This window comes from Primulina huaijiensis, chromosome 18 (assembly GCF_012295235.1).
Source record: "Primulina huaijiensis isolate GDHJ02 chromosome 18, ASM1229523v2, whole genome shotgun sequence".
Lineage (NCBI taxonomy): Eukaryota > Viridiplantae > Streptophyta > Magnoliopsida > Lamiales > Gesneriaceae > Primulina > Primulina huaijiensis.
The window spans coordinates 7,309,790-7,322,408 of NC_133323.1; the positions used below are offsets into that span (position 1 = coordinate 7,309,790).

At 35.1% G+C, this 12,619-nt stretch overlaps 1 protein-coding gene across 1 annotated transcript; it reads left to right on the plus strand.

Annotated features, from left to right (window-relative positions):
* Nucleotides 1-8,366: 8,366 nt before the first annotated feature.
* On the plus strand, nucleotides 8,367-11,824 carry LOC140964704 (eukaryotic translation initiation factor 4B2-like). Its single transcript, XM_073424577.1, has 3 exons — nucleotides 8,367-9,579; nucleotides 10,198-10,911; nucleotides 11,615-11,824. The coding sequence occupies exons 1-3, from the start codon at nucleotides 8,426-8,428 to the stop codon at nucleotides 11,631-11,633; spliced, it is 1,887 nt and encodes a 628-aa protein (XP_073280678.1). The 5' UTR covers nucleotides 8,367-8,425; the 3' UTR covers nucleotides 11,634-11,824.
* Nucleotides 11,825-12,619: the final 795 nt, after the last annotated feature.

Here is a 12,619-nt window from a genome sequence, read left to right on the forward strand (position 1 = left end):
TCCAGCGCTGCAAAGTGATCACACGATCACACAAAAGCTTCTCATCCAAATAGGCTTGGCTTTCGTATTTTTCTTCTATGCAAGAACTCCTCAGCCGATCCTCTCAAAAGCTTACACCAAAAGACTCACCAAAAAGCTCCTACAAAAGTGATCACACGATCACAGAAAACTCCAGTAGCTGCACAATAAAGTGATCCCCCGATCACATAAAAACTGCAGAGCAAATATATATTGGACTCTTGTGATTTTCTCTCTGCGAAAAGCTCTCCCGTCCAACTGTGTGAAAAGCCCCATCGACGTCTGTAAGGCACTCCACATTTATATCTCATGTTTGACCTAAAAATCTTCCCATGAAAGAGTTATAGAAAATATGAAAAACAAGATTTTCATTAGATATAAAACTCTTTTAAACAAAGATAAAATATCTTAGAGATAAAAATAATATTAAAATCAAATTTTATAATATCTAGAAATAAATCAACAAAAATCTTATCACTGAGAAATAAATCAAGCAAGATCTTATAATCTAGAAAGACAAAATCTTAAATTGATAATATCAATTTAACAAAAAATAATAAAGAAATAAATTATTCTTTTCAAAAGTCGACATACACAACAAGTCGATCGAAAAGCTACAAGTTGATTGAAAGAAATTGATTGCTGTAAGCATTAAGCAGTGAAGAAGTTCAAAATGCTTAAATCTTGAGCAATCAGGAGCTCAACAATCTGTAAGCATTTTGAAGTTCAGCAAATATCCACTTGATAGTTCGACGGTATGTGAACATTCGAGAGCTCGACTGAATTCGATGTGGCGAACTTGAAACCTCGTGAAGATATATTAAGAAGATCTCAGCTCAAGAAGACCATTTCAGACAAAGAAGAACTTCTGCATTTAATAACACAGCTTGAGGAGCAGAAGAGTAAAAAAGAAACAGATCAAGGTACAATAACAAAGAAATTTTGAAGCAGCATCAACTGTAAAACAGTGTCAAATGATCGAAGTAGTCTAAAGAATGAAAATAGAGACTTATTTCTCAGGATTTCGTGTGTCATGTAGTTAGAAAATGATAACATATTATATGTTGTAAAACATTTTTTTCCGAACATTATATCATCAAAAACCTGATATAACGTTTCAGATTCAAAACTCAATCGCAACAAAATCTTTCTTTTAAAAAAAAACTCATTATTTGTCTTTGAATTATGTGTTGAGCATTTGAATGGAAAGATCATCATGTTTGTCTTCTTTTTTGTTTTTTTGTTAGAGCATCCACAATGAGGATGTTAAATAAGTGTTATAACACCCATTTAACACCCTTCTCCATTGTGAGTGAGCGTTACAGAGAGAGAGGGACGTTCAATTCTCTCCAATTTTTTCTTTTTGTATTTGGCATGCGCCACAAAATGCGTGGGGCAGTCGCCCCAGGCGACAGGCGGGCCCACGTGTTTTGGTTTTAAAATATTTTTTTAAAACGGGTTCCACATGTTTTTGAAATTAATTTTTTTTTAATTTTTTAATTTTTCTATTTTTTAACGGTTTTTTTTAAAATAATTTTGGATTTTCATACCGTTGTAAATATTCTTTTTTTTTAAAAAATATTTAATTAAATTCGAATTAAATTATAAAAAATTCAAAAAATTTGTAACGGCTGTTTAACAGCTAGTTTAATTCTCTTTTATAAATACCCACAAATGTTTACACATATTTTCATTCCAACTCACTACACTCTCCAATTCTTCTCTCTAATATTCTCCCATCTATTTTTTTTAAGTTCCAAAAATCTTATTTTCTATCCAAAATGGAAGAAAATAATAAAGCATTTTTTTACAAATTTCTTGAATTCTACAAACAACCCGCAAGAATATCCATCTTCCCAAAATCCACAAATTTCACCAAATTATCAATACCCACATCCATTTCCAAATATGACGTTTCCTCTCCAAAATCTTCAAAATTTCCAAGGTTTTGGAAATTCTATGAATCATCCGAATTATGCCCCTCGAGATCCATATCAACCGATTCCTGCCGAATATTGGCAAAACATGAGTCATCCGTATTTCACGCCGCCGGTTGTTCATGGATATAGTACCCCGCACACAAATGTTATGCCTTTCGGCTTTCACATCTCCAATGTCGAATGAACCTACAACTCCGACTTTTGTCCCAGAGACGCAACTTTACGATCGTGAATCCCCAATTGTGGTGGTCAATTTAGAAAAAGCGGTTTCAAACACTGAGGGTTCAAGAAAGCGTTCAAGTTGGACAAAGATTGAAGACGAGGTCTTAGCGAGAAGTTTTGTCACTATCAGCGATGATCCAAAAATCTTCAATGATCAAAAGGCGGATGCTTTTTGGGGACGTGTTACAAGCTACTACAATGAGAATCGTCCCTCAGGTTCAAACACTAGAAGCGCAAATGTTATACGGTCACATTGGCACAATACAATCCAAAAGAAGGTATATCGATTCAACGCAAATTATAATAGTGTTTACAGTTCATATCGAAGTTGTGACACCCTAAAAACAAAGGTGCATAAATGCAGTTTTATTAGTATAAATTTTACTATTTTCATTTTTAAAATTTTATCATATTATTTTTCGGTACAAATTTTATTTGTCCAAAATATCTAGAAATACATTAAAATACATCACAATACACTTAAAAATTCATCAAACACTATGAAGTTCTCATTCCAAAACTAAATACCCAAAATATAATAAAATATTATAATTAAGCTCAATATATATGTTAAGTAATTAAGTACAATAATTATTAAGTTCAAAGTAAAATAATTATAATTAAGTTCAATACATAAGTTTAATATAATATTATAATTAGATACAAGAATATAATAATATTAAGTTTGGATAAACATAACAAATTTTCCATTTTAAATAAATAAATAAAAAAAATAAATAAAAAAATAATAAATCAATAAGGATAAGCTTGGATTCTCGGCTCTATATATACTGAACACTTTTCATTTACAATCCAAACCAACCGAAGAACTCAGCCGAGAGAAAGAGAAAGAAACGGGAGGGGAAAGAAAAAAGGAAGGGAAAAAGAGAGAAACAAAATAGAAGAAAAAGCTATACCCTTTCCGAAAAATTCCGATAAATCACCAACTATTCACCTCATATCATAAAACAATATAGCACTGGAGGTGACGTAAAAGGATTGCTCAAAAACTAGAAAATCAAACAAAGAAATTTTGCAAAACGACAACGGTATCCCGTATTCAAGCTAGGTACTTTTTGTTCATTTTTCTTATAGCTACACACCAAACTAGAGGTCAGCTTGAACATGAAAGTTGTACCTCTTGTTGCATAGATAAGGTACATACTGCCAGTCATCCCAAAATATTGCCGGAACTAACATTTTCGGAATGCCGGAGTACCTTAGTTAATCATACGAAGATATTTAAATCTGGTATTGATCGGGTAGGAATTTGAAAATACTTTCAACATAAGAATTCAAGATCATAAAAAGTTACATATGCTGGAAAAAAACCGGCCGCGCATGGCTGCCGGAAGGCCACTCACACTCCGGAACCGTCTACGCGTGTACTGCACGCGCCGCCGTATCGCCGGTTTTCCGACAGCCGAACTTTTCTTGTGATATTTCCGACTTTTTGGCCAACTTTCATAATGTTTGAAGATATCTTCTAATTAATATGAATTTTGCAAACTTAAGTAAAATCAACCGGGTTAAATTTTGAACAAAAAATAAACTGGAAATGATCAACTAGTTACTTAAAAACTCTAACATATAAATATCATTCATAATATATTTTTAAGACTTGCTCCAGCAACTCGGATTATTAATCCATCCTAAACTGTGAGTTATCAGGTGAGAAAATTACTATTCATTATTCTATTAAAACCTTTGGCATTTGGCCTGGAAATTTCAATAACATTTATTTAATGTTCAAATATCACCCATAGTTCCTTTCATTACTGATATATTTTCTTGCATATTTATGAATGGATTGATATATCGTTAATGAATGGAGTCATGGACAACGGATTTCGGTCCGGTAATTGAGTCCACTGGACAACGTGGCTTCGGCCCGGAAAATGAGTCCAATGAACAACGGGTCAAAAGTCTCGGGTATATGGTTCATCTGAACAACACGCACCAAATATTTCGGTCCGGAAAATGGTTCACCCGGCTCGTAAAAAGTACTCAATTAGAGCCATCAATGTTAATTTATGAAATTTTCATTTATCTATTATTCCATTGCATAGCATTCATAACATCTAAATTGTTATGTCTTTTACTTCATGCATAATTATAATGAAACGTTATTTTAACTTATTTAAAAGCTATATACTAATGTAAACTCACTAAGTTCTTAGAGACTTAACCCTCTGTTTCTTTTCGTCTATTGTAATTTCTAGACACAGGAACCCCAGAATTGGAACAGGAGGAAAATAACTGAAGCTGAAATAAGAGCATTTGAAAGTTGTGATGATCTGTATATAAATAAATTTTAAACTTCCGCTGTAAAATAATTGTACATATTTGAAATAAGAATGTAAATATTTGTATATAATCTTTTATGATAGTAGAAAATATTTAAATTTTTATCTACAATATCTTTTTAATCATAATAATGATAAAAATAAAAATAGCAGTTCAATAAAGAAAGATTGTAGAAAATGTGGCACTTAGTAAGGAAATAATTATGAATTCCTAAAACGGACGCCACAGAGGTGGTCACTGTGACGAAGATATATTGAGGTTTGGGTACGAAAAATATCGATTCCGAAAACAATGATGTTGCATTCACTCTCGAGCATGTGTGGAGAATTGTCAAAGACCGTCCAATATTTACTCCACAGTCCGCTGATCATTATATGGCCACAAAAAAGACGAAGACTTCAGAGTCGGGAGCAAGCAACACCTCCTCTAACCAAGAGGTAAGCATAGACCTGGATGATGAAGATACTCGTCCAATGGGACAAAAGGCAGCAAAAAGAAAATGAAAAGATAGAGTCAAATTAACCATAGAAGATCTGACAGTAAACTACAATAATATTTTCGCAAAGTTCACCGAGTACACAAGCGTGAAGAAGTCTGAAGTCGATCTGAAACAAAAACAACTCAAAGTAGAGGAGATTAAGGCAAAAACTGCATTGTCCAGATCTGATGCTAAGAATCGACGCTTGAAATTGAAGGAGTACGAAATCTTGAACAAAGACAACTCGCAGATGACAGAGGAACAGCTTATCATGCATGAATGTCTATGTCAGGATATTAGATCGAGATGGAATATCTAAACTATTTACTCAACGTTCATTTTCTATTATTATTATTATTATTATTATTATTATTATTATATTTCAGAGTGATTATAATTTTTAATTATTGTATTTGTCATTTCGATTAATGTGATTTTTAATATTATCATCTATGCAAAATTGTTATTGTCAACTAGCCGTTGCAAAGTAGTCGTTGGAAACTAACCGTTGCATAAAATAAAATAATTTTATTAAAAAGTAAGATTATTTTAAAAATTAGAATAATGATTTAAATAATGTAAAATATATTTAAAACACATTTATTTAATATGAAAAATTTTAAGGTGATTGAGTGGACTGTGGGACCCATAAATAATGAGTTTGAATGTTAAAAGAAATGTGAGTAAAAGAGATATGTTGTTATAATGAGTATGTGACAGTGAACCCTACGCTTTTGATGAGTTGGGGGTATTATAACACCTACCCATTGTGGATGCTCTTATGTTTTATTTTCCACTAAATTAAATAGTGGTAGGGTAAATTTTGGAAATCGGTTTAAAGAAATTATAAAATTCATAAATATAGTTAAATACGAAAGCACGTGGTAATATGAATTTATTTTTTTATTTTTTATTTTTTGTAAACTTATGAAGTTCTTGAAGTATATTTTAACATCCAATGTGAAAGGTACCATTTAACCGCGACAGTGAGATTCTATAAATTTTTCTGAGAGAATATTATTTTTTTTTACACTAACTTCTTATAATTTCAATTTTGTTTCACTTGAGTATTTAAAGTTTTGATGCAGTAATTTTGATATTTTAAGCTTTTAATCATATTTCACCAGAATACTAACATAATCCAAAAAATACTGATGTGACGTAAAAACGTGAATATATTATCGAAAATTGCTGATAAGACAACGACGTGTGCACCGCTACTTCAACAATTTGACCATGATATGACGTAAATAAATGTCAATATTTCACTAAAAATTACTGATATAACATTGACGTGTGTACCGCTATATCAACAATTAGATCACGATAGCCACAAATTAAAAGTACAATCACAACTATATAAAAAAGAAACGTTTGATGCTGCCAGACGGGACAAACGAAATTTTCCCCTTGGCAGCGTCAAATAAAGCTATAATAAGGTCAGTTATCAACTTGCGCGTAGAATCTGAGCACGAGTGCGGACTAGGATTCTTGGACTGTTGGCGCAAGTAGCTGCTAGCAGACGTCCAAGTTTCTTGGTGTATTTGGCTCCTTGAAAATTATGACTCGTGGAGCTACTTTTACCAAGAAAATCTGATGCAAGACAACCAAGAAACCTGACCCAGATAATTAATAGCAATTGCGAGATTAGTAATTTTTTCATCGAGAGGGCCGAAATAAATTTTAAAAAATTAGGAGGATGGATAATGAATTATGTTTTTTTTTTAATATATAAATCAGAGAAAATAATTTATTTGGTTTGCTGACTTTTTTTATTTGAATTTTAGTCCACTAAATTTTCAAAGTTTGGTTTTTGTGCACTAACTTTACTTGTGTTTGGCTTTCATTCTTATTTCGCTTGTATGATGTGACATCGAAAAATACTGATGTGTTATCGCATAATGTTGACATGACATCAGAAATTGCCGACTTATCTGTTACATCATCATCAAATGAACCAAAATAAATGAAAATTAAAAATTATGGTACCAAAACTCAACTTTGAAACGTTAGCTAATCAAATCCCTAAATTGAACAAGTTTAGTGTGCAAAAAAATATATCCCATAAATAAATGAGAAAAATTATGATTGATTTTAACATATTTAATTTAGTATTTTCAATACAAATAACATGACCTATAATATTATTTGCAATAATTTAATTGATTTCTATATTAAAAAACTCAAATTTTAACGTATCGTTGTACCAAATTTCATTTGATTTAATTTTGCATACACGTATTTAATTGTGTGTGTGTGTATATATATATATATAATTTTTAATTTCTTGATTTAATTAAGTATCTCCCCGATTCACCTAAAACTTTTAATTTCTTGTTGGGAATCAAATTCCAATTGACCATGAAATCGACATTAGCCTATAATATATATTCCCCATGCAGCAGAAGCGTGAACTATTTGGTGCCCACAAAGTTGTGGTGGAAGAATTATTGGTTGAAAATAACCAAATTTAATATTGTAAGTCTGTTTACTTGGAATATGTATGTTATAAGACGATTTCATGAATTTTTTTTCTTTTTTACGGATGAAATCGATTCATATTTAAAATAAAAAATAATATTTTTAATATAAAAATTAATATATTTTAGAAATTTGAGATGAGAATTCTTTTGCCTGGTCCCTTGTTTCCTTTATGCCACAAGCAACTTTGCTTAAGGTACTAAAACAAGCAATCAACGTTGGAATTGGGTGCTTGGTCAAAAGATGTCTTGTGTCTAAATGAGGTGCACCTCAAGTAACAAAAAAAAAATATTCGAGATATATTTTTCTATAATGGTGAAAATTAGTGGGAAACAATAATTGTTTTCGCCAAAAACGAACAATATATGGGGTTGGAAAGATGATTGTTGGAATTGAGTAATTGTTCCTGTTAATCTTATATAATTGTTTTGAGAATAGTTGTAATTATTGTTTGGTAGTTTGTGATTACTGCTTGGCTATTGTGTGACATTTTTTAAATAAAATAACAAGAGTATATTAAAATATTTGTAATTTGAATGGATAATATTGAAATTTTGTATAAATCCGTCGGCCAAAATCTGTGTAAATGGATTTTACATGAAGTCTCATTCACATTCTTTCGGGTACCGGATGCAATCTCGGAGCCCCGTTCTACACCCAATATAATGCAAAAATTTGCGTGAGACGGTCTCACGGATCGTATTTTGTGAGACAGATCTTTTATTTGGGTCATCCATGAAAAAGTACTATTTTTTTATGCTAAGAGTATTAATTTTTATTGTGAATAACGGTAGGGTTGATCCGTCTCACAGATAAAGATTCGTGAGACCGTCTCACAAGAGAACTACTCCAGATATAATACTATATAATAATTAAATTATTAATACTTTATTTATTTATCTCTTTTTTCCATATTTAAAATCTCAGGTTTGAAAAAAGGAAACATTTCTTCCATTTATACACAGATCTTTTTTCGAGGATGTCGAAATCGCCATGGGGGAACATCGGTGCTTGGGCCGCCGAGGCCGAGCGGGAGGAGGCGGAGGAGCGCGAGGCCGCCCAGAAGGCCTCCGCGACCTTTTCGGCGGGGCAGCCGGCAGGCGCAGGCTTCCCCAGTCTGAAGGATGCTGCTGTCAGCAACAAGCAGAAGAAGAAGACCAAGATGACCTTGCAAGAGTTCACGATGCAGTCTAGCTACGGCGCCGGCTCCGGTACCAGCCGCGGATTGACTCATGAGGAAATGCTCCGGCTCCCAACGGGGCCGAAGGAGCGTTCCGCGGAGGAAATGCAATACGGAAGATTGGGTGGTGGGTTTTCAAACTACGGGAACCGGCCTGGGTCTACTGGATCTGGGCCGAGAATGGATCGTGGACGAGATTATGAGGGCGGTGGGAAATCTTATGGATTCGAGGACGAGAATCCGAGGGGACGGAATCAAGCTAGGGTTTCGGATTTCAATCCACTGCAACAGCCCTCGCGAGCTGATGGGGTTGACAATTGGGCTTCGATGAAAAAATCCCTGCCCGAATACAATTCAGGTGCAACTCATTCCGTAGGTAAGTACAGTTCTCTGGGCGGAAATACGGGTGGTGGCGGGTCACGTGCCGATGATGTGGATAGTTGGGCGTCTGTGAAGAAGACCATTTCTCTATCCCAACAACAGCAATCTAGATCATCGGGTTTCGGATCAGGCTTCTCGAGGCCTGAGACCGAACGTTGGACGCGGAATGAAGCGCAGAGGTTGGTCTTGGAATCTCCAAAAGATGAGGCTGAGGTGGTGACGAAAGCTAATAAACCAAACCCGTTTGGCACGGCGAGACCTAGGGAAGAGGTGTTGGCGGTGAAAGGATTGGATTGGAAGAAACTGGATATGGATTTGGAAGCGAAGAAGCAGCCGCATTCCACTAGTGGAAGCAGGCCAGCTAGTTCTCATTCAAGTAGGCCTCAAAGCTCGCATTCAAGCAGGTCTGAAGTGCCGGAGTCGCTGTTGCCGGGAATGGCTGAAGGGACGGTGAAGCAAAAACCAAAGGTGAACCCATTTGGGGATGCGAAGCCCAGAGAAGTTTTGCTTGAGGAGAAAGGCTTGGATTGGAAGAAGATTGACCTTGACTTGGAGCATCGACGAATTGATAGGTGATCGCCCAATGTTTCTTCCATTGTGCTTTTCATTACTGGAGCAGTATGTCCCTTTTATGCTTTGCACACGATTTTTGCCATTAACGTCATGTCATTTTCCCAGATTATGGACCATAAGTCACTTGCTAATTTGCTTTAAAGAAAGGCACTGTTATTTAATGAAATAAGTAGTAGTTCAGTTTGGCCCAAGTTGTTCGGGGCTTAATGACTCAGATCTTCATGCTTGTCACCATGCATTTAGTTTCTTTGTAGTCTATTCGAAAGTTATTTTGAAGTTGCCCTATTTATTTGTTTCTTTATAAGAATTTTTTTCTAACTATAAACCTATCCCAGAGCGCGCTGCTGTTCTTTTAAATTTTGCTAGCTTGTTTTGTTTCGATGCACCACTCTGCCACATAGAGTTTTGTATGTTTGGTTGTGTTGTGGATTAAGAGTATATGAGTGTGAAGAAGATTACAAAGATTATATTTTTTTTCTTTTGTAACTTGTTCATTCTAAGTGTGTTGGACAAAAAGACAGTTGGCATCCTTAGTTACATTGTGCTGATATCACAAGGATTTAAAAGTATGAGTAAAAGGAAATGTTATTGATAGTTGAAGGTATGATAAATTTCAGGCCTCAAACTGAAGAAGAAAAGAATTTGAAGGAAAAAATTGAGCAGTTGACTAACGAATTGCAACAAAAATTGGGGAAAGATCAAACTGGTGTGAACGAAATCTTACTTCAAAAGCAGCAGGAATTGGACCTTCTGGTCCGTCAATTGGATGACAGAGTTCGTTATAGTCAAAAAGGCTTTGAGAGGCATGGTTCTGGAGCTGGTAGAGGTGCTGGATTTCATGATCGGCCTCCTTCTCGGTCTGGAGCGCCTGATGCAGGTGCTGGTCTCCATGATCGACCTCCTACAATGCGTGAAGCGTATGAGGAACATAGAACTGGATATCCTCAGAGACCTCATTCTCGGCCTGGCTTGTATGAGGATCCTAGAGCTAGCTATACGGATAGAGCTCCACCACAGGCAGGAACATACGAAGACCCCAGAGTTGGATATTCTGAGAGACCTCCTTCCCGGCCTGGAGCATACGAAGACCCTCATTCTGGCTTTTCTGAAAGACCTCATTCCAGGCCTGGAGACTATGAAAATCCTAGAGTTGGCAATCCGGAGAGAGCTTCCTTCACTCCTGGACCATATCAAGAGCAAAGAACTATTGAGTATGGTGAGGGACCTCGTTCACATGGCACTATGAATTCGTGGGGAAGGCTGAGCGATGACAGAAGGGCTACACAAGGTGGTGGTGGAAGAGGATTTTTGGGCAACAGAGATGTGGAGAGGTACTTGAATATTCCGTCTTTTATGTTTCAGACTCTCTTTTATGGTTTTTATGATAGATAAAATAAACTTTATGGAGCAGACTTTCTTACTTACATAGCTTAAGTTGAAATTTTTTCCTATTTGAGCTCTCTCTGAGCTTAGATTAGGGAATCGTTATCAATGTTCTGAAATATTATCTGTTGTGATTTTTAATGATTAAACTCTGTTAATAATATGTTACAGTGATAATGCTAGAGTTTTATAGATCTTATCTAATATTTGGGCAGTAGGCTGAAATTTGTTAATATGAACACAAGTTACCATTTACTGAACCATTTTGTAGACAATTGTGTGGTACACTCCATGGGGAACAGTAAATGAACCATCCACATGGTCAGTTTTGGAGGTTGTGGTGGTGGGCGGTAGGCTGAAATTCTCATGCTAATGTGACAAACGATTTGCTGTATGCTGAACCATTCTGTAGACGATTGTGTGATACACTCTATGTGGAGTAGTGAATGAACTATCTACGTGCTTGATTTTGGAAGTTAGGGTGAATTACTTGCATATTGGTACGAGAAAGTATGAATATTTCTTGGATGTATATTTCTTGGTCATAGTGGCTGGTGGTATTCTTGATGTATTCTTCATGATCTCTTGCTTCAGATAATTGCCCTACATCATGCAAATGTGATTGATGCTGGTCATTTTGTTTTCTGGCAGGTCGGGATCAAGGTGGTGATTTTCTTTTACTGTGAATTCTTCCAAGTTATCTTCTGCTTTAACATCTGACCTTTTGGAATTCTAATATATGCATTGGCACTTTAAATTTTTTTTGTTCTCCGAATTTTGTTGTGAAAAATAGAGCTAGAATTATTGAATGCTAGCTTAAAAGATGTTATCTTTAATTGTTGCATCGCGAACTTTCGATGATGCATGAAAGTACTCTCTTTACCTCCTATCTTTATCTTGTTAGCAAACTCTGTCGAAATGCGTACTCTGCCGGTTGACCTATCAATTTGTTTTATTTTATTGTAGTTGCATTCTGCTTTGTATTAATCGATTATTCATCTTTTTCTCATTTTCCTCTTTAGATAAATTTTATTGTAGGTAGATCAGCTCTGTTTTTTTTTCAGATAAAATAAACAAACATAAGTTGAAAAGGAAACGAAGGCTAAGCACCATGTCATGTTGCTCGCTAAGTATTCATACATCACTTGAATCAACATTTCTAATTTTTTTTTTTTAATAAAACTAAACCTCGATGCTACTACAAAAATTTAAGCTTTTAAAAAATGACGTCTTAAACTATAATCATTGTAATATAATCCAACTGCCCTACTCACAGCAAGATTAACAAGCTCTTTACAGGCTCTCACGAGCTCTCCACAAACTGGCTTCTCCATCAAGCCTTCATACCCATTGCTCGGCAATGGGCTCGCCTTTGCCTTCATTTGTTTCGCAGTCGAAACTCATGGGAACTTAGATTGAGAACTCGTGTTCTCACAACAGAAATCGTCTTCTCCTAGTTTCAGGTAGGCGGTCATCTTTTCATGGCTTGCCTGAAGACATACCATCCTCTATTTGACAAATGAAACTCGGGACGATTTTGAGATATAAATGATATTTAAGCAACAATGTACTGTTTCTTGAGGAGATTTCATTACTTATTTATTTACATGACAAGTCTGCAGCACTACATCCACTGCTTTTTGGCTACCGACCTAT